The sequence below is a fragment of the Triturus cristatus genome, chromosome 6, assembly GCF_964204655.1.
Source record: "Triturus cristatus chromosome 6, aTriCri1.1, whole genome shotgun sequence".
Classification (NCBI taxonomy): Eukaryota; Metazoa; Chordata; class Amphibia; order Caudata; family Salamandridae; genus Triturus; species Triturus cristatus.
In genome coordinates, this window is record NC_140589.1 from 1303895367 (window position 1) to 1303921733 (window position 26367).

Here is a 26367-nt window from a genome sequence, read left to right on the forward strand (position 1 = left end):
AGACCCTGGAGACTGGATGGTAGGTTTGGACTTGCAGGACGCTTATATCCACATCCCCGTCCTGCCGGCCCACCGGGGTTACCTGCGGTTCACGGTGGGTCAGGAGCACTTTCAGTTCACCGTGCTCCCCTTCGGCCTCACCAGTGCCCCTCGGGTGTTCACGTAAGTGATGGCGGTGGTCGCAGCTCATCTGCGCAGATCTGGGGTCCCAGTCTTCCCCTACCTCGACGACTGGCTGTTAAAGGCGGGCTCGCCCCAGCATGTCGTCTCCCACCTCCAGACTACGGCAGACCTCCTGCATTCGCTGGGGTTCTCCATCAATGTGCCGAAGTCGCATCTGTGTCCCTCCCAAAGACTCCTTTTCATAGGGGCGGTTCTCGATTCGGCGCAGTTCCGGGTCTATCCGCCGGAACAGCGGGTCCTGGACATTCGAGCCCTGATTCCCATCTTCCGGCCTCTGTCCTGGATTTCGGTCAGGTTGGTGCTGCAGCTTCTGGGGCTGATGGCCTCCTGCATCCTGTTAGTACCTCACGCCAGATGACGGATGCAGGCTCTGCAGTGGGACCTGAAGTTTCAGTGGGCGCATCAAGGCAACCTGTCCGACCACGTCTTGATCTCGGAGGGCACTGCGAAACAGCTGCAGTGGTGGCTCACGAATTGCGATTGGGTCACCGGCAGATCCCTCTCCCTTCCCCAACCGGAGCACGTGGTAGTGACGGATGCGTCCCTCCTGGGATGGGGGGGCCATATGGGAGAGGCGGAGATCAGAGGACTCTGGTCTCCGGCGGAGACTCTGCTCCATATCAACCTTTTGGAGCTGAGGGCGATCCGACTTGCACTGAAAGCCTTCCTTCCCTCTGTCCGGGGAAGTGTCGTGCAGGTGTTCACAGACAACACCACCGCCATGTGGTATTGCAACAAACAGGGCGGGGTGGGGTCGTGGACCCTTTGTCAGGCGGCCCTGCGCCTCTGGACATGGCTGGAACACCAGGGCATCACCCTAGTGGTTCAACATCTGGCGGGCTCTCTGAACGCCAGAGCGGACGAACTCATCTATTCGCCTCCGAAGAGAACGCGCAATGTCAGCAGTTCTGCGTGTTGGAGTTTCCAAGGCGGCACTCGCTCGGAGACGCTTTTCGTCGCGAGTGGAGTTGCGGTCTGTCGTACGCCTTTCCGCCTATACCACTTCTGCCCAGAGTGCTGAAGAAGATCAGGAGCGACCGGGCCCAAGTCATCTTGGTGGCTCCGGATTGGGCACGAAGGTACTGGTATCCCGAGCTACTCAGTATGTCCATCGATTCCCCGATACGACTGCCTCTTCAGGAGGATCTTCTGTCGCAGCAGCAGGGGACGGTCCTCCACCCGAACCTGTCCAGCCTCCACCTACATGCGTGGAGATTGAGCGGCGGCAGTTGATGCCATTTGACTTGCCTCCTGAAGTCTGTGATGTCAAATTTGTGGCATGGTGCACAGCAAAGGCTGTGGATCCCCTTTCCGCCCCTCTTTCTGAGGTTCTCTTCTTTCTTCTTTCCTTGGCCCAGCAGGGCTCTGCTCTGGGCACCTTGAAAGGTTATCTTGCTGCTATCTCTGCCTTCCTACGGCTTCCTGATCAGCCTTCTCTTTTCAAGTCCCCTGTTTCATGCTTTCTCAAGGGCATTACTCATATGTACCCTCCTGTTCCTTTCGTAATGCCTCAGTGGGACTTGAACCTTGTTCTCACTTTTCTGATGTGCGCTCCCTTTGAGCCCCTTCATAACTGTCCCATCCGTCTTTTGACTTTGAAAACTGCTTTCTTGGTAGCAATCACCTCCGCTAGGCGGGTGGGTGAGCTTCAGGCTTTGTCATCTAAGCCTCCCTTCCTTTCAGTTCATCCGGACAAAGTTGTCCTCCGGACACGTCCTTCTTTCCTGCCTAAAGTCGTGACTCCCTTTCACATCGGGCAATCTGTCACGCTGCCCACCTTCTTTCCGCCTCCGCATCCTTCAAAAGATGAAGAGAGGCTCCACCGTCTGGACCCAAAACGTGCGCTATCCTTTTATTTGGACCGCACAAGACAGTTCCAGGTGGACGACCAACTTTTTGTTGGATACGTAGGGGCTAACAAGGGTAAAGCTGTACACAAGCGGACCATCTCTTGGTGGGTTGTGTTGTGTATTAAGACCTGCTATTCTTTGGCGAAAAAGGTTCCTGTTGGGCTGCAGGCCCATTCTACTCGGGCCACAGGGGCCACGACTGCACTGGGATGGGGAGTCCCCTTGCAAGACATCTGTCAGGCGGCAACGTGGGCTTCGCTGCACACGATTGCGAGACATTACTGCCTGGACTGCCAAGTCCGAAGGGATGGCCACTTTGGCCGTTCTGTTCTCCAGGACTTTCTGGTGTGATCTTGGCTCGCAGACCCACCACCGGGGTTGGTATTGCTGGGGTATCTATTCTAAGGTGAGGAATCTAACTAACGTGTTTCTTTCAGATGAACAAGTTACTTACCTTCGGTAACGATGTATCTGTAAGAAACATTAGTTAGTTAGATTTCTCACCGACCCACCTAGCCTCCCCATTCTGCGAACCGACATCTAGGGTTAAGGTTATCCTTTTCAGGCCCCTAGATTTTATTTTTGGCACCAGTGTCTGTCTCTTGCATGGCTCAGCGTCCCTGGCGCGGAAAGCTGTGTACAAGAACTGACGTCAGTGCGCGAGGGCGGCGTCTAAGTACTCCGACGACGTCATACCGGCGCACAACGCCAACGACGGACGCGGAGCCGCAGACGACGCCTAGCGACGCGCAAGGGGTATTGCAATTTTAATATTGATTTTGGGATATTTCCTAAGATTACCCTCAGATTTCCATCCGTTTCAGTGATAGTGCCTTTTCAGGCATTCATTTATATTTCAACCTTAAATGAGAATCTTCTAAATTATAGAGACATCCATCAGTTGTGCAAAAGTTTCTTACATACTACGTTATACCAGGTGTAAGGTCTGTTTCAGTGAGTTCATAGGCCTTCTTCAGAAATATAAGTGTTAAATCGAGTTCACAAGTTCAAATCTGGGTGGGCGTGGCTCACCCTGTCATCTTTCCCTTGCTTATGAGTTGTCATAGTTGTGTAGCAGTGTAAAACAGTGAAATCTGTACCAAATGTGCTACATAAAAAAAACTAATGGTACTTTTTATTGTTTTCGCGTTTCGTTTCTACGTCGTATATCTGCCATTTTGGCTCGAGCTGTTCTATTAAACTAATCCTCTAAACGCACATTTTCAGTTATATTCTTTGAATTATGTGAGTGTTGTGATTTTTAGAAACATGTAATGTGAATGTGTCTTGTACATTAACAACTGTCCACAGTTCTAGGCTGCATTTTAAATGAATGATCTCACTTACTTCAGATTCTGAGGCGGGAGTTAAAGGAAAAAGAGCAGACCATATTGAACACCGTGGACCAAGCACGAGTCTTCTTAGCCGAGCAACCTATCGAGGGCCCAGAGGAACCGCGAAGAAATTTACTCCCTAAAGCAGGTGAGTTGCATGTGATTTGTTGAGGGAAAATGCTAAGTACAAAACCTATATATTGAGTTCGACAGTTCTTTATCTTTCGCAACAATCGAGCGCCTTGTGTGTCTGTGACCTGTGAAGGTTTGGTTGCCTCTGGGTATGTCAGCTAGACCTTCTGAAAATGGCAGGTAGAGAGTCCAAACAAATGAACCTATTTGTTATTTCCCAAGGCACTGTTTGTCAGTTAACACAACTTCAAAGCTCTAAACCATGGAGAATACAAAGTAATATTAACAGCACATGCAAGGGCCTACGGTGGCGGTTAACAAACATTGCGTTTGTAGTTGCCCTGTACAACAGTTTAGTTCAAGGCATTCATCAAGATCAAAGTTGTAAATCACTCTGCTATGTATAATGTGTGATACATTAAATAATAACAATAATCATTGTATAAGTAGGCCATACAAACAGCTGACCAGCTGTACTTGTAGCACCAGCATCTTGAGTGGGCCAGATGGCACTGTAAAAGACATACAAATAAGGAAAAGATATAGTAAAAAAAATGTTAGTGCCTCAAGTTCAGTGTACAACACCAGTGTCTACCACCTTCAATGCAAAACGTGTGTTGTGTGGTCACAGTGAGCATCTACCTTTACCTTACCCTAATTATGTAGGCAAGGTCCAACTCGACTTTCAACAGGCTTTCCCAGCAAGTAGAACTCTAAATGGGTATACACAAAAAGAATGTATCTAAAAAACATACAATCAAGATCCAACAATACCATCCCCTGAAACATATACCACCCCCCATGCCTCAGGGCACACAGTTTGTCATAGTGGTGGTATAACCGGGTATGGGACGTAGGCAGGGAAAGAAAAGAGGCCAAGACATAGTCCCCGGCTGGCTACACCCTTATGTTGCAAAGTGCGATCACCCCAATGAAACAGTTAGAGGCGGCCATCGTGGACATATGGAATCAGTGTATAGCCCAAACTTGTTATCCGTGAATGTTCCAGACATTCACGGGACATTCATGGGATCAGAATCTGCATTTTATCGCTTCCAGGGAAAATTACTGGCTGAAATCCATACGGATTTACAGCCTGAAATGTTTCCATTTTGATCTTGTACCACATGCTTTAATAGACACGGACCCCTAAGTACAAACCTGAGCAACATAGTCGCAAGTAGAATGCTGACTTGTTATTATAATGCCAGAGCTTGACATCAAGTGACTGTTGCAGTGAGGCAGAACGAGCGATGCATGAGAGCTGGTGTTGGGCTTTGGAGGGGGTGAGGAATATGTCCTCCTGTTCCTCCCCTCTCATCCTTGCTCCGGAGCACAGACACTACCTTGGGACCTATTGTGCAAGATGTTAAGGGTGCACCTTATTCTTCACAATGATGTTCCCACCATCACTTAGATGAGTGCTTATAGCATCACTTGATCTATCATCAGTCATGTGATATGTGCCCTCACACCAATTGTTTCTTTTTTTAGTTTTATATAGCGCGATCTCGACCCGAAGGTATTAGAGCACTTTACAAGAGCACCAGTTGCGTTACAGATGGATACATTAATTTTCTTAGGCATGTGGAGATTACGTAATTTGCCCAGAATCACAGGATATTGAACGTCCCTGCCAAGTGCCAAGACTTTAACCCGGTTCCCTAGCTTCGAGCACAGGCGTAACGAACAGTGAGGGGGCCTCTCTGCACGATACGTAGAGGGGCCCCCTCCGGGCTCCATCAGGAGCTCTCCGGCCAGAGTGCAGTGCTGAGGGAGCCCCTTGGAGCTTGGGGCCCCCCCGCACCGTGGGGGCTGCGGGGTCCTGTGTTACGCCCCTGGCTTCGAGATCGACCGCTGTAGCGGTTAGGCCACATCCCCCAATGAATCAGATTTAGATTTCAGGCAGCCTTACTGCTGAGTTGGTGTTTTTTTCTCCCCTGGACTGTTTAATGTAATAAGACAGTTTCACTCTAATGTTATAAGCATCATGCATCTTTTATGCCTTTCCTTCCAGCCACGGCTTTAGCATGATAATGCGTCTTCAATTTTAAACATAATCTTGTTTCACTTCCTACACATGACTCTGCCAAGGCATTTTATCTGATGTCATTTAGGTTTATGAGGGAGATTTGTAATAGAATTTTAAGAATGAATAATTTGATTTAAAAAAAATTGAATACCTTCTTTCATTTGATTACACTGAGCTCGATTTAGAAAACAAAATTTGACTTCCTCAGACGTATGCCTTGCAAAGATCTGCCACTTTTCCTGTTATTGCAAGACTTCCACCTTTGCAGTAGGAAAATACACATTTATAGTCTCCATAGGCCTGTTTGCCCTAACTGTACTGGTGTATATTGTCCGCTTTGCAGAAATGCCATCTGCTTCAGCTTATGATTACTATGATATTTCCTCAAGGAAAATATTTTTCAGTGTGTAGAGTTCCATGCGGCTAAAGCGCTGGGTGGTGTATATTTACAACTTACACCGCCTTAATTTAGATGTATATTTGAAAGTTCAAATTTGTGCCGGAAAAGCATTGAAATGTTTGTGATAACTAGCAAAGTTAAGAAATTCTGGATTTTAATTCCATTTCCATTGCCCCCTCCCCTAACAACCCTTGGAGCACGTGCTTCCCATCCCCAGGGTGCCATAACGCCTGAAGAATCTGCTCATCAGCAGGTTTTCTGTAGTGGCATGTCATGAATGACATCAATGCATGCAAAACATATGCGGATCCCCAATGTATGAATCAGAATCTGGTTGGTTCATGCATCATTGCCACTTCTCTCATACAGCAGGTCGCGCTTGCACATGGAAACTGCCCATCACTGTGACTCATTATTTGGCATCTTGGGAAAGACATTTATAACGGGATTTGCTTTACTACAGTGAAAAACAAATTTGGGTAAAAGATGAGAATTCCAAGTGGGGTGCTTGTAAACAGGTAACTTAATGGCAAGCATAGTATTGGGTGAGTATAAAAAATGCCATCAAGTCTTCCAGAAGGTAAAGATCTTTGCTACAAATAAATGAAAATTGCATTCTTTATAGGGAAACAAATCTTGTGGTAGGCAACATAACGGGGTGTGTCCTCCGTTTGAGCGGAGCAGTGTCGGCCCACTTAAAAATCCCCCCCCCCCCCCCAAAGCCCTAGAGCTGAAAAATAAAACAGTAATTAATTACCATTGTATTTTCCCTTACCTGTCCCGAGCAAAGCATCAGGATGGGGGTGGGGCCGCTGCTAAGTGACAGCAGCATGGAGGAGGATGGGATGGTAATGCACTTTTTTTAAAGTGCTTGTGTCTTTTTGGCCAGCCGTCTTGCAATGGCTAGCCACACATGCGCACTATAAACATCTCTAACCCAGCTGTCTTGAGACAGCGTCGAGTCAAGCCTCTCCCACCAAATCCTAGTGCTGCTCTCATGCTGGTGAGAGCAGCACCAGGATTGGCCAAGGGAGTTCTAGCATCCGGTACCTGTGTTGACGAAAGAGGAGGTCCAGAACGAGGACATTGCCGAGTTCGGTAAGTTTTATTTTATTTGTTTATATTATTTTACAGGCGTGCACCCGCCCCCTCTTCCCCGTAGATGCCAGCCGCCAATACAACATATTAATGACAGCATGGCCAATGGAGATAATCAGCACTGCAAGAAGGGGGGTTCTTGTCTCCAGTTTTCGCAATTCAGGATATCTGAAAGAAACACGTTAGTTAGATTCCTCACCTTAGATTCCTCACCTTAGAATATCCCCAGGCGTCAGACTGGATCCGGAAGATTTTTCGTCAGCAATACCCCTTGCGCGTCGCTCCGCGTCCGTCGTCGGCGTCGTGCGCCGGGATGACGTCGTCGGAGTACTTAGACGCCGCCCTCGCGCGCTGACGTCAGTTCTTCTTTTTTCCGCGCCAGTAAGCGCAGATCCGGGAGAGCTACCCCTTTTAGTCTTTTTTGACTAAATCTTTTTGATCATTTTTGATCCTTGTCTGTCGACATCTGGTGCCGGTAGGATGCCTGGGTTCAAGGCTTGCGAGGATTGCCATCGACTGATGTCGGTGACCGATCACCACCGCCGGTGCCTCTACTGTTTAGGCCCCGACCACGACGCGGAGTCGTGCAACGACTGCCAGGCCCTGACTTCGAAGGCTAGGCGGGAGCGGTCCCGCAAGCTTCTCGAGCTTCGCCACTCGGCTCCGCGTCGTGCGCGATCCCGGTCCAGGAGGAGGTCCAAGGATCGCTCGCGGAGCCCTAGCCGATGCCATCGATCGTCCGGCTCCAAGTCGTCGGGTAAGTCCAAACGCTCAAAGAAGTCCAAGAGGCGACACCGCTCTTCGGACTCCCCTCGCCGGTCGCGCGACTTGGCCGAGGGTCACGGTGGTTCCACCCCCGCGGCTCCGGCGGAGCCGCAGGCGCCGCGTCCGCCCCCACACCTCCCGGTCCCTGGGACTGACGCGGCGCCGGCGGAGATCAGTGCCTTCCTCTCGGCCATGAGGAGCCTGGCCCCGCCGTCGACGCCCGCTGGCGCGCCTTCGGGCCCCGCGGACTCGACTGGGCGACCTTGCCTGCCGGCGGCTCCGGCCCCGGCGCCGTCGACGACTCCGGTCTCGACGCCGCAGGTCCCCGCGGGGCCCATGCCTGGGCCCCCGTCGACGCCGGTTGACCTAGTCACTCCTCCACCGGCGCCGGCGAATGAACCACCGACGCCGCCACCGGCGCCGCCGGCGCACACGCCTACACCTCCGGCGCCGCCGACGCCTTTGGCGCCGACACCGCCCCAGTTTAGCCCTCCTCCGGACCCGGCGCCGCAACGGCGTCGACCGACGCCGCATCCGACGCCGCTTGAGTCCTACCATCTCTACAGTCCGGTTCCGATTGTTTCTCCTGTTTATCAGGAATCGGAAGAAGGGGGCGACTGGGAGGGGTTCGAGGACCCTATGGCTGTTCAGTCACAGCTTTCTCAGGACTGGGCAGATGAACTGGGGGAGGCCAGTGGGCTGGACACCTCGCCAGACACTGGATTCACTTCTCCTCCGACCGTGGCTTCGGAGGAGGGTGCAGCATTTTCTGTGGTGCTGCGCAAGGCGGCCGAGGCCCTTGGGCTCGAGTTGCCTGCCGTGGCTGTGAGGACTAACATCCTCACTGAGGTGCTTCAAACCTCAGCAAGCTCCACTGAGCCTCTGCTGCCGTTCAATGAGGCCCTCACTGACGTTCTGCAGGGCACCTGGTCCAAGCCCTCCACAGTTCCTCCTGTGGATAGGAACGTTGCCAGGCGCCACCGCCCTGCTCCGGGCGACCCCAGTTTCCTGTCCCAACACCCCACCCCGAGAGTCTGGTTATCCAGGCCTCTACCTCCCAATCCTCCTTCCCGACCGCTCCGCCGGACCGGGATTCCAAGAGACTCGAGCAGTTTGGCAAGAAACTGTTCTCGTCCCTTAGTTTGGGCCTGCGGTCCTTGAATACCGCCTGTCTCTTGGACCGTTATTCCCATTCCCTGTGGGATACGGTGGAGGACGTGCTGCCCCTGTGTCCGGAGGAGGTCCGGACGCGTCTTAACCAGGCTTTGGCCGATGGGAGGGATGCAGCACGGCACGCCATACGATGTGGGCTTGACACCACGGACTCGCTGGGTCGGGCGATTTCCACCACGGTGGCGCTCCGCCGCCACGCCTGGATGCGGTCCACGTCATTTTCCGGGGATGTCCAGAACACCCTCATGGACATGCCCTTTGATGGCACTCGCCTGTTTGGTGAGAAGGCGGACAGTGCGCTGAACCGCTTTAAGGACTCCCGGGCTACGGCCAAGTCCTTGGGCCTCTCGGCTCCGCGGGCGCACACCTCCGCTTTTCGCCCCTTTCGTGGCCAAGGAAGGGGCGCCTCCTCACGTCCGCAAAGCCACCAGCCGCAGAACCAACCTGCGCGCGGTCGCGGACGTGGTTTCCGCCGTGGCGGAAATGGAGGCCGACGTGGTCAGCCCACTTCCACCCCGGCAGCATCCGCCTCAAAGCCCTCCTAGTCCGAGCTTTCAGGCCCATACCACGCCGGTGGGCGGCAGAGTTCGCCATCACCTGCTCCACTGGCGGTCCATAACATCGGACAGGTGGGTGCTGCAAATCGTCCGAAGGGGCTACTCCCTCCCCTTCGAGACGACCCCTCCAGCCATGCCACCGCAGCACCACCGTATCTCGGGGGATCATTTGAATCTTCTCCGCGAGGAAGTTTCGGCTCTCTTGGCCAAGGGGGCCGTCGAGCGCGTTCCGAGTCCAGAAGTAGGTCGTGGTTGTTATTCCCACTACTTTCTGGTTCCCAAGAAGGGCAAGGGGGGCCTACGCCCTATCTTGGACCTCCGGAACGTCAATGCCTTCCTCCGAAAGGAAAGGTTCAAGATGCTAACGTTGGCTCAGGTTCTAGCTGCCCTAGACCCCGGAGACTGGATGGTAGCGTTGGACTTGCAGGACGCATATTTCCATATCCCCGTCCTGCCGGCCCACCGGCGTTACCTGCGGTTCACGGTGGGCCAAGAGCACTTTCAGTTTACCGTGCTCCCCTTCGGCCTCACCAGTGCCCCTCGGGTGTTCACGAAAGTGATGGCGGTGGTCGCAGCTCATCTGCGCAGATCAGGGGTTCCAGTCTTCCCCTATCTCGACGACTGGTTGTTGAAGGCGGGCTCGCCCCAGGCAGTCGTCTCCCACCTCCAGACTACGGCGGATCTCCTGCATTTGCTGGGGTTTTCCATCAACGTGCCGAAGTCACACCTGAGTCCCTCTCAGAAGCTCCTCTTCATCGGAGCGGTTCTCGATTCGGCGCAGTTCCGGGTCCATCCACCGGAACAGCGGGTCCGGGATATACAGGCCCTGATTCCCATCTTTCGGCCTCTATCCCGGGTTTCGGTCAGGCTAGTGTTGCGGCTTCTGGGGCTGATGGCCTCCTGCATCCTACTAGTGCATCACGCCAGGCGGCGCATGCGGGCTCTGCAGTGGGACCTGAAGTTTCAGTGGGCCCAGCATCACGGCAACCTGTCCGACCATGTCTTGATCTCGGAGGGCACTGCACAGCAGTTGCAGTGGTGGCTCACGGACCGCGAGTGGGTCAAGGGCAAGAGCCTCTCCCTTCCCCAACCGGAGCATGTCGTAGTGACGGATGCGTCCCTCCTGGGATGGGGTGGCCATATGGGAGAGGCGGAGATCAGAGGCCTCTGGTCTCCGGCGGAGTCTCGTCTCCACATCAACCTGTTGGAGTTGAGAGCGATCCGGCTTGCACTGAAAGCCTTCCTTCCCTCTGTCAGGGGAAGTGTCGTGCAGGTGTTCACGGACAACACCACCGCCATGTGGTATTGCAACAAACAGGGCGGGGTGGGGTCGTGGACCCTTTGTCAGGAGGCTCTGCGCCTCTGGACATGGCTGGAACACCAGGGCGTCACCCTAGTGGTTCAACATCTGGCGGGCTCTCTGAACGCCAGGGCAGACGAACTCAGCCGCCGGTGCATGATGGATCACGAATGGCGTCTGAACTCCGAAGTGGCGCAAGGTCTCTTTCAGCAGTGGGGAGAGCCTTGGTTAGATCTATTCGCCACCGAAGAGAACGCGCAATGTCAGCAGTTCTGCGCGTTGGAATTTCCAAGGCGGCACTCGCTCGGCGACGCTTTTCGTCACGAGTGGAGTTGCGGTCTGTTGTACGCCTTTCCGCCTATACCACTTCTGCCCAGAGTGCTGAAGAAGATCAGGCACGACCGGGCCCAAGTCATCTTGGTGGCTCCGGATTGGGCACGAAGATACTGGTATCCCGAGCTACTCAGTATGTTGACCGATCCCCCGATACGTCTGCCCCTTCGGGAGGATCTTCTGTCGCAGCAGCAGGGGACGGTCCTCCACCCGAACCTGTCCAGCCTCCACCTCCATGCGTGGAGATTGAGCGGCGGCAGTTGATGCCATTTGACTTGCCTCCTGAAGTCTGTGATATCATTCTGGCAGCCAGGCGTCCCTCCACAAAGTCGGTATACGCCTGCCGGTGGAACAGATTTGTGGCATGGTGCACAGCAAAGGCTGTGGATCCCCTTTCCGCCCCTCTTTCTGAGGTTCTCCTCTTTCTTCTTTCTCTGGCCCGGCAGGGCTCTGCCCTGGGCACCCTGAAAGGTTATCTTGCTGCCATCTCCGCCTTCTTGCGGCTTCCTGATCAGCCTTCTCTTTTCAAGTCCCCTGTGGTTACACGCTTTCTCAAAGGCATTACACACACGTTCCCTCCTGTCCCTTTTGTAATGCCTCAGTGGGACTTGAATCTGGTCTTGACATTCTTGATGTGCGCTCCCTTCGAGCCTCTTCACAATTGTCCCCTTCGTCTTCTGACTCTTAAGACTGCTTTTCTGGTAGCCATCACCTCGGCTAGACGGGTGAGTGAGCTCCAGGCTTTATCTTCAAAGCCTCCTTTTCTGTCTGTTCATCCGGACAAGGTTGTCCTTCGGCCTCGTCCTTCCTTTCTTCCTAAAGTGGTGACTCCATTTCACCTTGGGCAGTCTGTCACCTTGCCCACCTTCTTTCCGCCTCCGCATCCTTCCAAGGAGGAAGAGAGGCTCCACCGTCTGGACCCAAAACGTGCGCTCTCCTTTTATCTGGACCGCATAAAAACAGTTCCGGGTGGACGACCAGCTTTTTGTTGGGTACGTGGGCGCTAAGAAAGGGAAAGCTGTGCACAAACGGACCATCTCTCGGTGGGTCGTTTTGTGTATAAAAATTTGCTATTCCTTGGCTAAAAAGGACCCTCCTGTTGGGCTGCGCGCCCATTCTACTCGGGCCACGGCGGCTACTACTGCCTTGGGACGGGGAGTCCCTTTGCAGGACATCTGTCAGGCGGCAACGTGGGCTTCGCTACACACGTTTGCCAGGCATTATTGCCTTGACAGCCAAGTCCGGAGGGATGGCTTCTTTGGCCGTTCTGTCCTCCAGGACTTTCTGGTGTGATCTTGGTTCGCAGACCCACCACCGGGGATGGTATTGCTTGGGTATCTATTCTAAGGTGAGGAATCTAACTAACGTGTTTCTTTCAGATGAACAAGTTACTTACCTTCGGTAACGATGTATCTGTAAGAAACATTAGTTAGTTAGATTCCTCACCGACCCACCCATCCTCCCCGTTCTGCGAACTGACATCTAGGGTTAAGGTTATCCTTTTCAGGCCCCTAGATTTCATTTTTGGCACCAGTGTCGGTCTTTGCATGGCTCTGCGTTCCTGGCGCGGAAGGCTATGTACAAGAACTGACGTCAGCGCGCGAGGGCGGCGTCTAAGTACTCAGACGACGTCATCCCGGCGCACGACGCCGACGACGGACGCGGAGCCGCAGACGACGCCTAGCGACGCGCAAGGGGTATTGCTGACGAAAAATCTTCCGGATCCAGTCTGACGCCTGGGGATATTCTAAGGTGAGGAATCTAAGGTGAGGAATCTAACTAACTAATGTTTCTTACAGATACATCGTTACCGAAGGTAAGTAACTTGTTCTTTGGGGTGTTAGTGAAGATGCCTCTATTCTGTTTTATCTGGGGAGGAAGATGTGACTATAACGTTATTAGCAAAGTTAAAATGCAAATCTGGAAATTCTGTTTAATACTCTACATCTTCAGTAAACAAGAGCAAATGCAATCCGATTTTTTCCCATTCACTCAGATTATATGGTAGTTTTCGCATATTTATTAATGTTGGGCCAAGGTAGAACTATGGATGTTACCAGAGTAGGATTGCGTCCATGGCTGTTGTGAATGGGCGAGGCCTGGCCTATCTAGTGAACATACAAGGGTACAATTGTTTGAGCTGATTTGTCTAGTGTCTTGTGAGTAAGTGGGATTTCTATGCTCATGGGGACTCCTGATTCTTCACTGTCCTCTATTGTATGGAGTGTAATCTACTGTCACCTGGTCTGATCATTTACTGATCTCGCTTATCTTGGAGTCCTTTCAGCCACCTCTAAACTTTGAACTAGTTAGCTGCAAAAACAGAGTTTGGTCTAAATTGCCTAAGGAAGTATGGAAACAAGCGCTTAAAAATTTTAGTCCATTCTTAGGGTCTGACCGAACCTTAGCAAATGACAGGATCTCCCAGTGGCTAGAATCTTCACTCAATTTCAAAAAGAACTCACACTAGAAGAGCTAAAGCTAAATCTGCACATTGGTATACTCCCAACCTTTAAAAACGTATGCAAGTTTGTAAAAAAGCAGAAAGGAACTTGAGAAGCGATAATGGGAAAATAACCAAATAGAAATATAGGGTCATCATTAGAATTTACACGTTGAAATTAAAAATCTCAAGCTGTATACTTTGAGGAGAAAATTAATGGTGCTGTTAATCCCTGCACTAAATGCTTCACATTGTGAAAATCCTCCTTGAGCCTTCCTCAACTGACCCTATTCTGGAATCCTCTCCTGCACAGTGTAATGACCTCGCACATTTTTTTCAGAGGAAAATCCAGACTTATTAATGACGCTTTCCAATTGACCTCATTGGCGCTCATTCTTTCTCACCTGGATCACGGCAATTCACATTATTTGGGAGTGCCCAAAGCAACAATAAAGAAATGTAGGTAGTACAGAACTCTGCTGCTTGGATTTTGTACATAGTACCTAAACATCAATCTGCCAGGCAAGCCCTATGCCTCCTCCACTGGCTTCCTGTGGCTCTGAGGATTGAATTTAAAACACTCCGTATCGCCCACAGGGCCCTTCTCGATTACGGACCTTCAATCTCTCATTCAGGGAGATCTCAAAACTCCTCTAACGCCCACTTGGCATAGATACCCGTCATATAGAGAGCAAAATATGGAGGGCGCTCCTTCTCATACAATGCAACTAAATTGTGGAACAGCCTTCCTTACGCTCTTCGATCAATCGAAAAGGAACTCCCTTTTCGGAAATCATTAAAAACCTGGCTTTTCCAGAATGGGTCCTGGTAAATTCTCCTTAAGAGTCGGTGCCGCACTTTCAGAGCTGGGATGCCTATGGGTAGCGATGCGCTCTACAGGTGCTTCATAGAATAGAATCCGAAGATTCAAGGTTTTTGAGGTTCACACATTGAGTTGGGGAGCTTTCAAGCACTGTGGCAGTTTCAGGAGCATCACTCCCCAGTGTTCTTTTTTTTTGTCAGTTATACTCAGAAATTATTTTGGAAATGCAATTGTCATAGCTGAGAATTGCAATTTTTTTTTTTTAAACAGATTTTATTGAAACTTTAAGAGTACCACTTGGGTGAGGGTCCAGCAATTTAACATGCGAATGCAAAGGCAGAGGATTACAATAAACGGACCCATCCATGTGTGTAAATTGTACATAAAACCAAAAAAATTAAGAACAACATTAGAACTACACGCAGGCATACCCACCCCGACCACATTGGCAAACATAATTTGGCGCTTTCATCCATCCAAGAAGAGGAACGTAGACACGTTATGAATAACAACCTGAACAATGACCCCATGGATCACCATTATGGAGACTGCGCTGGAAGGGGAGGGCGATCGATACCCCTATATGCAGCCCATCTGGACCAAATCCTTCTATGAGGACATCCCTTCGCCTGAAAGACAGCCAGTTCAGCGCCCATGCACTTATCAAGCTCTCTCCGCCACTTTCCAATTGTCGGAGGGGAGGTGGCCTTCCACATTTGGGCGATATCCCGTTTGGCGATGGTGAGTGCAAGAAAAAGCAAGTGCTGTTTGTACTGGTTGCCACCGCTGTCCTCTGTACCATGGAGGAGGACCAAACGGGGATCAAGCGGCAAGTCCCAGGCTAACACCTCTTTAAGGCAACACAGAACCTTGCGCCAAAATGGTTGCAGAGCTACACAGCTCGACACTGTATGAAGAAAGGTCCCCTCTTCCCTATCGCAACGCAAGCACAGGGGGGACGCAATAAACTCCCATCTTGAGAATTGCAATTTTGACGGTTTCTTAGGGGGCTTACTGGCTTAGGTAGCTTAGCACAGTGCCGTTGTAAGAACTGATGGCCAGAAGTCATAGCCTTGCCCATTTTAACCTCTTCAGTGCCCATGACGAGATAGTCTCGTCATGGAGCACGGTCGCGCTGTGCCCATGACGAGACTATCTCGTCATGAACCCCACCCACTAATAAAACGCCCGGCACAGGAGGGGGAAAGGGCGTGGCACAGAAGGGGTTAAGCCTTGTGCTAAACAACAAAAGAGTGCAATCATGCCCTGAGAAATTCCTTTGCCACCAGTGATGCAATTTCACCATAATGATCGTTGGTGGTCATCTATTGTAAAAGTTACGCCAGGAACTTCATAATAGTTTCTGTTTTAAGCTGGTTTTCTTTTCTAGGCCTGTCCTTCTCCTCTCCAGTAGAGCGCCGTAGCTCCTTTACAAAGTCAGTAGTTCAAAGATGTTCCCACTCTCACGCTAAAGCTTTTTGTGGACCTGTTTAAAGCGCCATCTGCTCCCTAATCATCCTCTCAGCCGGTCTTTGCATTGCTGTTGGATTCCGCGCGCCTTATTGCTGTTGGGTAATGGAGCGCGGTACTGAGTCTTTAATTTTATGAGTCAGACCCTCGGCAGTGGTCTTCTCAAGCTCCATTTTTGTTGTGTCAGGTGCTTTATGAGTATTGGTGTAATTAAGTGCTCGCAGACCCTAAGATTGAGGGCGCAGAGACAATTAGCTCCTCGTGGATTCAAAGCATATTAGCAGAGTTACAGTCCATGGAGAGAAGAGGATAGAGTGCTCCCTTGCCTTTCCCTGTGGGATTGCAACCGCGTATCCCCCAATGTGATGTTGCCGAAGCACACAAGCAATTGTCCATAATGGTCTATTAAGTGGTTGCAGGAATTTTGGTTTAACACAGGCTGTCAGCGCAAAGTCTTAAAAGTAAACTTTTTGGTACTTGCCCAGTATGCATGGGATTCAGATGCCGGGTACCTACCTATATTGCTTTCAAAGCCAAACATATAAGAATGCCACTAGAAACCTCTCGAGAATGCGGATATTTTTTTTGGGTCTCTTTCCTGGAGTGTTCACTTGATTGCAGAGGGCTTGATTCACAAAAAAAAAGTAGTAATGTTACGACCGATAAACTTTGGGGCTATTGTCACTCTTTTTTCCAAAATATTCCAAAAGTTTCTTTAGCTTATACAAGAAAATCGTGGAGTTTCATGCATATAACTAGCACTGAACTGGCACATTCACTCCAGGTCGAGAACTATAAGGTGAGGATTGAGGTGCACCCACCTTTAATTTTTTTTCTCACACATTTTCATGTGGGCAGAAAAACCTTTCCTTGTATCCCTTGAAAATGTCAGTGGCGGTTGCTACCTGAAAGCATCAGTGGGGGAGGGGGAAGGGGCAGGGTGGGAGGGATGGGTTCAAAAAATCACTTACCTCCCGGCCGGCAGCTGGTCAGCCCCCGCCTCTCCTACATCCTCTTCCTGACTTCTTGGGGGAGACAGGAAGCAGGAAGCACCAGGGCTCCCAGGCTCCCTGCAGCCAGTCAGCGTTGGGATTGGTCTGAGTGCTGTGGCACGGCGCTCAGCCAGGGGCTGAAGGGGTGGGCATGTTCTCCATGCAGGCTGTAATGCAGACTGCATGGAGAACACGGTATGTTCGCATGACTGTTTTGGCAGGCCTGAGTGTGCAGGCCAAGCACTCATGCTCACATAGGAAGTGCAAACCACTCCTCCCCCTGCTCTAAGAGCAGCCCCACAACAAAAAGACGCAGCAACGGGGAAAACTTAAACGATGATAACCTCAAGTTATTATCATTTTATTTTTCCTTTTTTTTCACTGCAAAAAGGAGCCGCCACTGGAAATGTAAAGTTTTTTTTAATACTTTTAAAACCCAATTTGCACACAGTCTATTTTCAGCGCTAAATTTGTGTGCTAATTGGATGTGAAACCCCATTGGTAATGTTCGTCATTACTCACTAGGAACTATCTGTAGCTAAAACTTCTCTTCCTTATCTTTTTGCTACACACTGTAGTGGATATGTATATTGAAGACAGATACTCACTGGAATCCAGTGCAGATCACAGAAAGTAGGCATACCTATCCTGTCAGACATAACAAATGCTTTGGTCCCAATGCTTGGAACTGTAGTCCTACTTTTATGCTAGTCATGCTTTATGGTGTTGTTTATGTATTTTATTACGTATTAATTAATCTTTTAAATACTGCTTTTAAAGAATATGTGTTTTATCCTATTGTGGGCTGTTTTTAGCTATAAGCTGGTCATGGAATTTTACACATTTTTGCTATTATGTATTTTTAAATTGTAGTAATTCTATGTCTTTTATGATTATAATAATCGAAATAAAGACTAACTGAACTGAAAGTAGGTGTGATAAGTTTGCATCAAGAAAAGGTAGCTGTATCTGAGATGTGAAGCTGCATCTGAGACCAGCAGCCTCATCAAAGCAGGTAGTATTCTACACAAACTGGATTTTCTGCACCAAGCTAAGATTTGTGCGTCTGAGCTTCTGTGTGATGCAGCAGGGCACCTTAGAAGTGAAACTGTGTGTCTTTATGAGGCGCTAACAATTTCATTTTTTTTTTGTTGCAAAAACAATTTTTATTGCATATTTTCAGTTACAATTACCTGTCATTAATTACCCTCATGCTGATGGACATATCCGACTTCCGGAAACCAATGTGCTATATGATCTAATTCGCTGTCATCCAGATATTCTGTACCGAGGCGCTAACAATTTCAGCCGACTTCTCATCAAATACCATGGACTGGGTTATTGGCACGGTACTGGTGCCTGAGAAATTTTGCTCTGTTGACCGTACAATTTTAGAGTTGCTTTGCGAGGCCATTTCTAAAATGACTGACCAGTGCAAGAATGACATTTGTGCTAACCGGTTTGTGTAAATATCATTTACATTGGTCCAACCAGTGAAAGAGTTGTGAAACTGCCCATTTCCCACTGTAATGCTTTCCTGGGCACCATTGCTGTGCACACAATCTGACGTCAGCAAAGTTGACCTTCAGAAAAAGCAAAAATAAATTATTTGGGCGCCTGAAAATTGCTTCAAATTTCAGGTCTTAACCTCAGTTTTCTGGTCTGTCTGCTGCATTGGAGGCTTCAGACTAAGGATTTATTTTACAGTTTTTCTGAAAGGTTAGGTGCCACGGACGTGTTTTATTGTATTAAGTGTGTATGTGGTTGCAATTAAACCATGTTTCTTTTTTTCAACGTCAAAATTATGGCTTATATCAAGCTCTCTTTTTAATAAACTAACTTCTGGTTCTGGTACCTTTCCAGCCTAACAGCACTTTTTGGATTTTTCCACATTAGTCAGCACTTCCAAAAGCGAATAGCATAGGAATTTAAAGGGTAATTAAAAGTGTCAAAAGTAACTGTATTGTTTAGATCTCACATTTTAAGAGGGGTGGAGGGTTTGTAAGCACCCTAAAAATGTAAATATTTGATGGGATATCGCAACACAAGGTTTAGGGGCCTAGGACTTAAACAGCAGAATTATACCATAGGTTACACAGAGCCCGAGAGCCTGACTTTAGACTGCAAGCTCTAGTTCAGGTGAGAACGAAATCACAAGCTCGGGTCTCTTACAGTAAAGTATCACAAAACGTACATTTTTAAGGCAGCAGGCCTGTCTCTCAGGTTACAGAGATCTTACAGGTGGTTGTTGAAGACAGCAATGTTATTCCACAGGTTAAATAGAAGTTACAGGCTGAAGCTATAGGTAATCGAACTTTCTTTAAGTTTACACTGTACACCCAGCGACAGTTGATGGTTGACAGTGGAAACTCGGTGTAAGCAAAATATATTGCAGAATCTCGTTGACAAATGATTTATTTTATTAACTTTTCCACTTCACCGGGGCTCTTCTTATTATAAGGCTCAAGGGGGTGGGTGCATGTAAGCACACATTTTCACGTTCTCTAGGAATGGGTTGGAAAGAATAAAAAACCTTTTTTGCTGAACAGTTCTGTGCATGCCAACACCGTGCCGAACACAACAACCTTTGATGTGTCAGCTTCAAAGGTTCCTGAGAATGTACCCTGCGGGGCCATACTGTGGACACTCACAGTACTACCTATGTGTGCAAATACCATCACTGAGGAAGTAATTGAGCCACAGGGCAACTCTAAAATATATTTTTGTTCGAGATAATTTTAAATTGAATTTATGGGCAATTTTATGACAATACTGCTTATCTCTGATAACCCTGCGTGTATTTTTGCCCAGCCCTCAATATCGTCACGTTTATGTTTTTTGAGACTTCAAGTTATGTATTCTTAAGCACGCAGCCGGTGCTGCAGGGCTGTCTCCTGTTGCCTTCAGGCGTCCATTTCTGGAAGCTGCCTGAAACCTGTTAAATGGGACCACATCTCTGTGGCAGGGCCGCGCTCATTAGAAGCTACCGATAGATTTGTCATGAAATCTGGAGCCTTGGTCACGTGAGTCGGACTGGGATGGCCTGTGTATTGGCTTGACAGCATCCCGTAATGGCGGCATTGATGCTGCGCTGGCGCTCGTAATGATGGCGGCGTCAGGTGCCCCTGTCAGTTTCGACTTTAAAGCCCTACTGAACCGTGCAGAAGCGAGAGCTTGTCAGATGGAATGTAACTGGAGGAGAACATTAAAGCAGCTTCCAGTTGCTGTGTGCGCCGTTTTCTGAAGACAATAGAGGCATGGACAGTGAGCTTAATTATCGAAATCAACTGTAGCTCTCTGGCTCCAGGCAATGAGGAAACTGTGATAGGATCTTAAAGAGAAAGAAAGCATCTTACTTACACTCTTAAAAGTAAAAGTAGCTTTGAAAGGTGCTGGGGGCCGTCCAGCTGCATCAGGGCTGTTTTTCTGTACAATACTTACACTCAGGGCCGGCTTTAGAAGCTGGTGGCGCCCTGTGCGACAATGTTTGTCCCCCCCCAATGTGCACCTCTACCACGGATTCTCTCACTAGCACCCTTTAACAGTGACTAAGTCTCCATAACCACACTCTCTCAGATGCATTGAATTAGTTATATAGCGCCACTCATACCAGTGTAGGCTGTCCGAGCACTTTGCATCACACACACATTACACAGAGACAATCAATCATACGTGTGTAAATCAGTGTATACGAAATGTTACATAAGCCAAAGGACTAAAAGTGTAGGAGTCACATGTCATCCATACTGGTAGGCAGTATAGTTTAAGAGTCCTTGGTGTGGAGAAGCACAAACTCGGAGTCCAAAAAGAAACAGCATAGTTGGGAGTTTTTTTCAATAATAAGAATCGATTTCTAGCCAAATTAACCCTTTATGCAACATTAATCAATGTTCTAATGTTTACTTTGCAGTGTGTATGCAGTTCTATGATGAAAGTTAATAGCTCACTGTTGAATATTAGGACTTTAAGTTATAAATTGCAAGTAACAAAAGGAAGTTATTTTTTAAAAAACAGTAACCTGCTGATCTGTTTACATTATATGCATTCTGTAATCTACCTGGTACACGTTCTTTGCAGCAGGCATATTAACCTAAAAAAGTAGGGGAACTGTAGGCGGAGAATCAGAGGGCGGGAATAACCCATGGATTGGGTCAGTGGGCGGAGTCAGAGGTGTGGCAGAAAGAGCAAAATACCCCAATTTTTAGTATTTGTTTCCCATTTAACTAACCGGTTACAGCTTATTATGTTATTTAATTTAACCAATGAATACACATGTTTATTTAAGGTTTAATATGAGTTATTGACATTAAAATACATTCACAAAGTGGGATACGTTTTCAATCACAGAATGTCCCAAATATCCTTAAAAGTGGAATCGAAAGCCATTTGTCTCCCAGCCATGGAGTTTCTGTCATTAGCACTTCTCCTCCTTTTTTTTCACAAGAGCAGTTCAAACATGAATGGCAAAATATCCTAGTTTGCAAATGTTTTCCACATAATTATGGCTCTGCCATTTTGGCCACATAATACTTCAACCACACCACCGAACTCTACTGGACCGACCATCGCTGCATCCACTTCACCTTCAAGAAGCTCACCACCGCACCCAACAGATGCCTCGCTGCTGCTGGAGTAAAGTCACCGAAGACCAGCTAACCGCCACCCTCGCCCAGAGCCACCCGCCGACCCCACCGACCCGGACACCGCCGCACGCAACCGCAGACAGTGGATCGACGACTGTGCCAACATTCTCGCCCCGTTCAAGAAACCCTCCAACAGTCACACCAGCAAGAAAGCCAGCTGGTTCACTGAAGTCCTCCAGGCCTCCAAGCAAACCTGCCGAAAACTGGAGAAGAATTGGCTCTGTGAGCGAACACCGGACAGCTATGCCGCCCACAAGAACGCCACCCGCAGACACCATCACCTCATCAGATCCGCCAAAAGGGCCTCCTTCAAAGACCGCCTAGACAACAACGCACACAACAGCAAAGAGCTCTTAATCATCGTGAAGGAACTCTCCAACCCCAGCTCCAACACCAACGACATCCCACCTTCGCAAGACCTGTGCGACTCGCTGGCCACCTTCTTCCACCGCAAGATCGCAGACATCCATGACAGCTTCAACACCACGACCGCCCGACAACCACTGAGACCTCCGCTCCCACGACCACCATCCGCACCAACTGCCTGCTCTCCTGGACCAACATCAACGACGATGACACCATCAAGATCATGAACACCATCCACTCTGGATCACCGTCGGACCCATGCCCACACCACATCTTCAACAAAGCCAGCACAGCCATCGCACCCCATCTCTGGAAAGTCATCAACATCTCCTTTGAGACAGCAACCTTCCCGGAGATCTGGAAGCACGCTGAGATCAACGCCTTACTCAAGAAACCCAAAGCGGACCCCAAGGATCTCAAGAACTTCCGGCCCGTCTCCCTGCTCCCGTTCCCGGCGAAGGTCATCGAGAAGACCATCAACAAACAACTGACTCGCTACCTTGAGGAGAACAGCATCCTGGACCCTTCCCATTCCGGGTTCTGCAGCAACCACAGCACCGAAACTGCCCTCATCGCCGCCACCGATGACATTAGGACACTGCTAGACAACGGAGAAACAGCGGCCCTCATCTTCCTGGACCTGTCAGCCGCCTTCGACACGGTCTGCCACCGCACACTACGAACACGCCTCCTCGACACTGGTATCCAAGAGAAGGTCCTGAACTGGACCACCTCCTTCCTCTCCGGCAGAACACAGAGCATCCGCCTCCCCCCCCTTCCGCTCCGAAGCCACCAAGATCATCTGCGGCGTACCCCAGGGCTCATCCCTCAGCCCAACGCTGTTTAGCATCTACATGGCACCTCTCGCCCACGTCGTCCGACTGCACAACCTCAACATCATCTCCTATGCCGATGACACCCAGCTGATCCTCCCCCTCACCAAAGACCCCCACACCACCAAAACCAACCTCCACGAAGGAATGAAGGTCGTCGCCGAATGGATGAGGAACAGCCGACTGAAGCTGAACTCAGACAAGACGGAGGTCCTCATCCTCGGATCCACCCCTTCGGCCAGGGACGACTCCTGGTGGCCGACTGCACTGGGAACAGATCCAACACCCACCGACCACGCACACAACCTAGGGGTCATCCTCGACTCCACCCTCTCCATGACTAAGCAGGTCAACACCGTCTCTCCCTCCTGCTTCAACACCCTCTGCATGCTCCGCAGGATCCACAAGTGGATCCCCACCGAAAGGAGAAGAATGGTCACCCAGGCCCTCGTCAGCAGCAGGTTGGACTACGGAAATGCCCTCTATGCAGGAGCCTCGGCCAAACTCCTGAGACGGCTGCAACGCATCCAGAACGCCTCTGCACGCCTGATCCTCGCCGCAGCCACATCACACCCCACCTGAGAGACCTGCACTGGCTCCCCGTCAACAAAAGGATAACCTTCAAGCTCCTCACCCACGCACACAAGGCACTCCACAACACCGGACCAGCGTACCTCAACAGATTACTCAGCTTCTACACCCGCACCTCGCCACAGTCTCCCGCATCCGAAGAGCGACCTCCGGTGGCAGATCTTTCTCCCACCTCGCCGCCAAGACCTGGAACATCCTCCCCACCCACCTACGGCAGACCCAAGACCTGCTGACCTTCAGAAGACTCCTCAAGATCTGGCTTTTCGAGCAGTAGCAGCATTCCCCACCCCCAGCGCCTTGAGACCCTCACGGGTAAGTAGTTCGCTTTACAAATGATATGATTGATTGATTGATTGATCTACTGCATAATCTGATGATTTTAACTAATAAATTGTTTATAACTCAAACGGATCAAACGTTACTAAAAAATGTGACTTGTACTGCTGTGAAGGGGAGGGCCCTTTGCAAAAGTTGACTGGTCACCTTTCTCACTGCTGCAGTTGTATGTTCCACTGGTACTAATACGGAAACATCTTTGCAGAGACTGTTAATATGGGTAAAAATGTCAAAATAATAAAGTATCAGAAAATGTACAGCACCACTAATACCAGTGTAGGGTGTCAGAGCACATTAAATCACACATATTAAACAGACAATCAATCATACGTGTGTAAATCACTGTATAGGAAATGTTACATAAGACAAAGGACTGCAAGGTGTACGAGTCACATGACAACCATACTAGTAGGCAGCATAGTTATATAGCTATTGGTATGGAGAAACACAAACTCAGAATTTAAAACGTAATACCATGGTTGGGGGTTCTCTTTAATAATCGGAATTTATTTCTACCCAAATGAATTCTTTTTTGCAACATTAGGATAATCAAAGACTGGGGGAAAAACATAACGATCTAATTTATACCATGCAGTTTGCATGCAGCTCTTACATGACAGTTAATAGCTCACTGTTCTATGTTAGGATTTTAACTTATTAACTGCAAGTAACAATAGTGTCTCTCTGACAAAAGCAGTAACCCACGGACCTATTTACATTATGTGCACTTTGTGATCTGCATGGTACATGTTCTTAGCAGCAGGCACATTAACCCTCTGTTCTTCCTTTCCATGAGTCAAAACGCCCACTAGCCAAAACACCATCTCTCTCTACTAAGAACATTAATCACTGGAGTTATCATGACATTTTTATTGTTGCCGAAAATTGTTGGAGGCCAGGAAGGAGGCAGCAAGTGCTTTTAGAACCATATTATACTTGCAAACACGACGCCCCCACCTGGGGCCTTCGAAGGTCTAGCATGGGAATGTGCTCCCTCAGGGAGAGGGGTCTGGTGGACTGGTCATAAAGGCTGAACCTGGTTCCCCGTTCCAAATTCAGCAGCTCTTACCATAGTGCCACATCCTCTCCCCCCACTGGGCACCATACTGCCCCACTGAGAGAAACTTGCACTGCACTGACCCGCTATAAACACCTGGATGTGACTCAGTTCAAATTACGCACTAGACAAGAGCAATATGCTGCCTAAAAAAAATTAACAACATCCTAGAAATAGCAAACACTCATAGGGAATTTAAGATTAAGTAAAGCATGTGAAATCATCATCATCATCATCTTTATTTCGGTCACTATGGACCATAAAAGAATACAGCAATGTACAGTTATAAATTATGCAATAAAAGGATTACATTTCGATGGATAAAAGAAACCGTAAAACAATCATATTAAAAATGATTCAGCATATTCATAAAATCTGATTAGACTTAATATAACGATTACGGATAAACCACATGGCTGTTAAAAATTTAGCGACTGCGAATACAGTTGGGGCGGATAAATCTGTCTTTAGGATTCTATATGCTGGGTAGTAATTCCTAAAACCTAAATTTTTGAGGAGTGGGATAAGCCAATAATTCCGAGGTATATTGTAAGCTGGGCAGAATAATATAATATGCAGGTCATTCTCTCTCAGATGTGCACATGCTGGGCAGTTCACTGTAGAATGTATTTTTGACCAGTGTTCAGTATGTGCCCTCAAGGGAAGAGTGCCATAACGCCACTGCATGTATAGCTTCCTCGTTATTGGAGGGCCTACATCATCAAAGACGGGCTCTAGACAATAAGAATCTTTAATGGCAAGGAAGTGATTAGATAGAGATCCCTGGCATATAGACTCAGTTGTAACCCGTAACTTATACTCGTAGTAAGCCTTTGCCAAAGATCTGCGAGAGATCCTGCGACAACCATTTTCCGGGTTGAGCCACAGGTCCGGTCTTCCTAGAATTCCAAAAGTATATTTAATGTATTTAAACCATGGGTAGGCGCAAAATCTCTACGAGTTCAGCCCTATAACTAGATAACTCTGGGGAGCTCCAGATTTTGCGCCAAAAAGTCAAAGGTTTAAGTCCCAACTCCTCCATGATCGGTCTTAGGCCCAGGTCGAATCTTAACGGGAGAAGTGGGGTGCTGGATGGTAATGCCGCCAGTTGCCTTATAAAATTGTTCTCAATTGTCTGTAATTTCTGGTCAGCTGTGTGCCCTCATATCTCACCCTCATATGTTACTGCTCCTCTAGCCTGTATTTTGTAAATTTGGAGGGGTGGACCAAATGGTTTATAAGTTGACCTGGTTAACATCCTGCATATATTACCCGATAGCTGCGCCAATTTCATACTTGCCTTGGCTCTGTGCGACTCCCAGGTCATAGTTTGGTTGAGGGTTACCCCCAAGTAGTCAAACGTGGTGACCCGCTCTAATCTAACAGACCCTAACAAGGGGTTTGGGCGGGTTGAGAGGGGTGGGTTGAAAATCATGTACTTGGTTTTGGACGCATTGATTTCCAATCCACGCCCCTCACAAAAATTCGTAAACCCGTCCAACACCCGTTGTATGCCCATAGGGGATTTGGAGAGCAGCAGGGTGTCATCTGCAAACATAATTGCAGGCACCCTGCTGCCATTTAGCTTGGGGGCATCAGTGTTGTTTAACCACGTAAGATGATTAATGACCCCGTCCACAAAGAGGCAAAACAGGG

The 26367-nt window shown here is 49.0% G+C and overlaps 1 protein-coding gene across 4 annotated transcripts in view; it reads left to right on the plus strand.

Annotated features, from left to right (window-relative positions):
* The window catches only part of UTRN (utrophin), a 1396454-nt gene that overhangs the window by 1002012 nt on the left and 368075 nt on the right, over nt 1-26367 (plus strand). For all 4 annotated transcript variants that reach the window (XM_085612275.1, XM_085612279.1, XM_085612276.1 and 1 more), the window contains one exon: nt 3386-3515. In XM_085612275.1, the coding sequence (XP_085468401.1) occupies nt 3386-3515 (130 nt within the window). The remainder of the gene's footprint in view (nt 1-3385; nt 3516-26367) is intronic.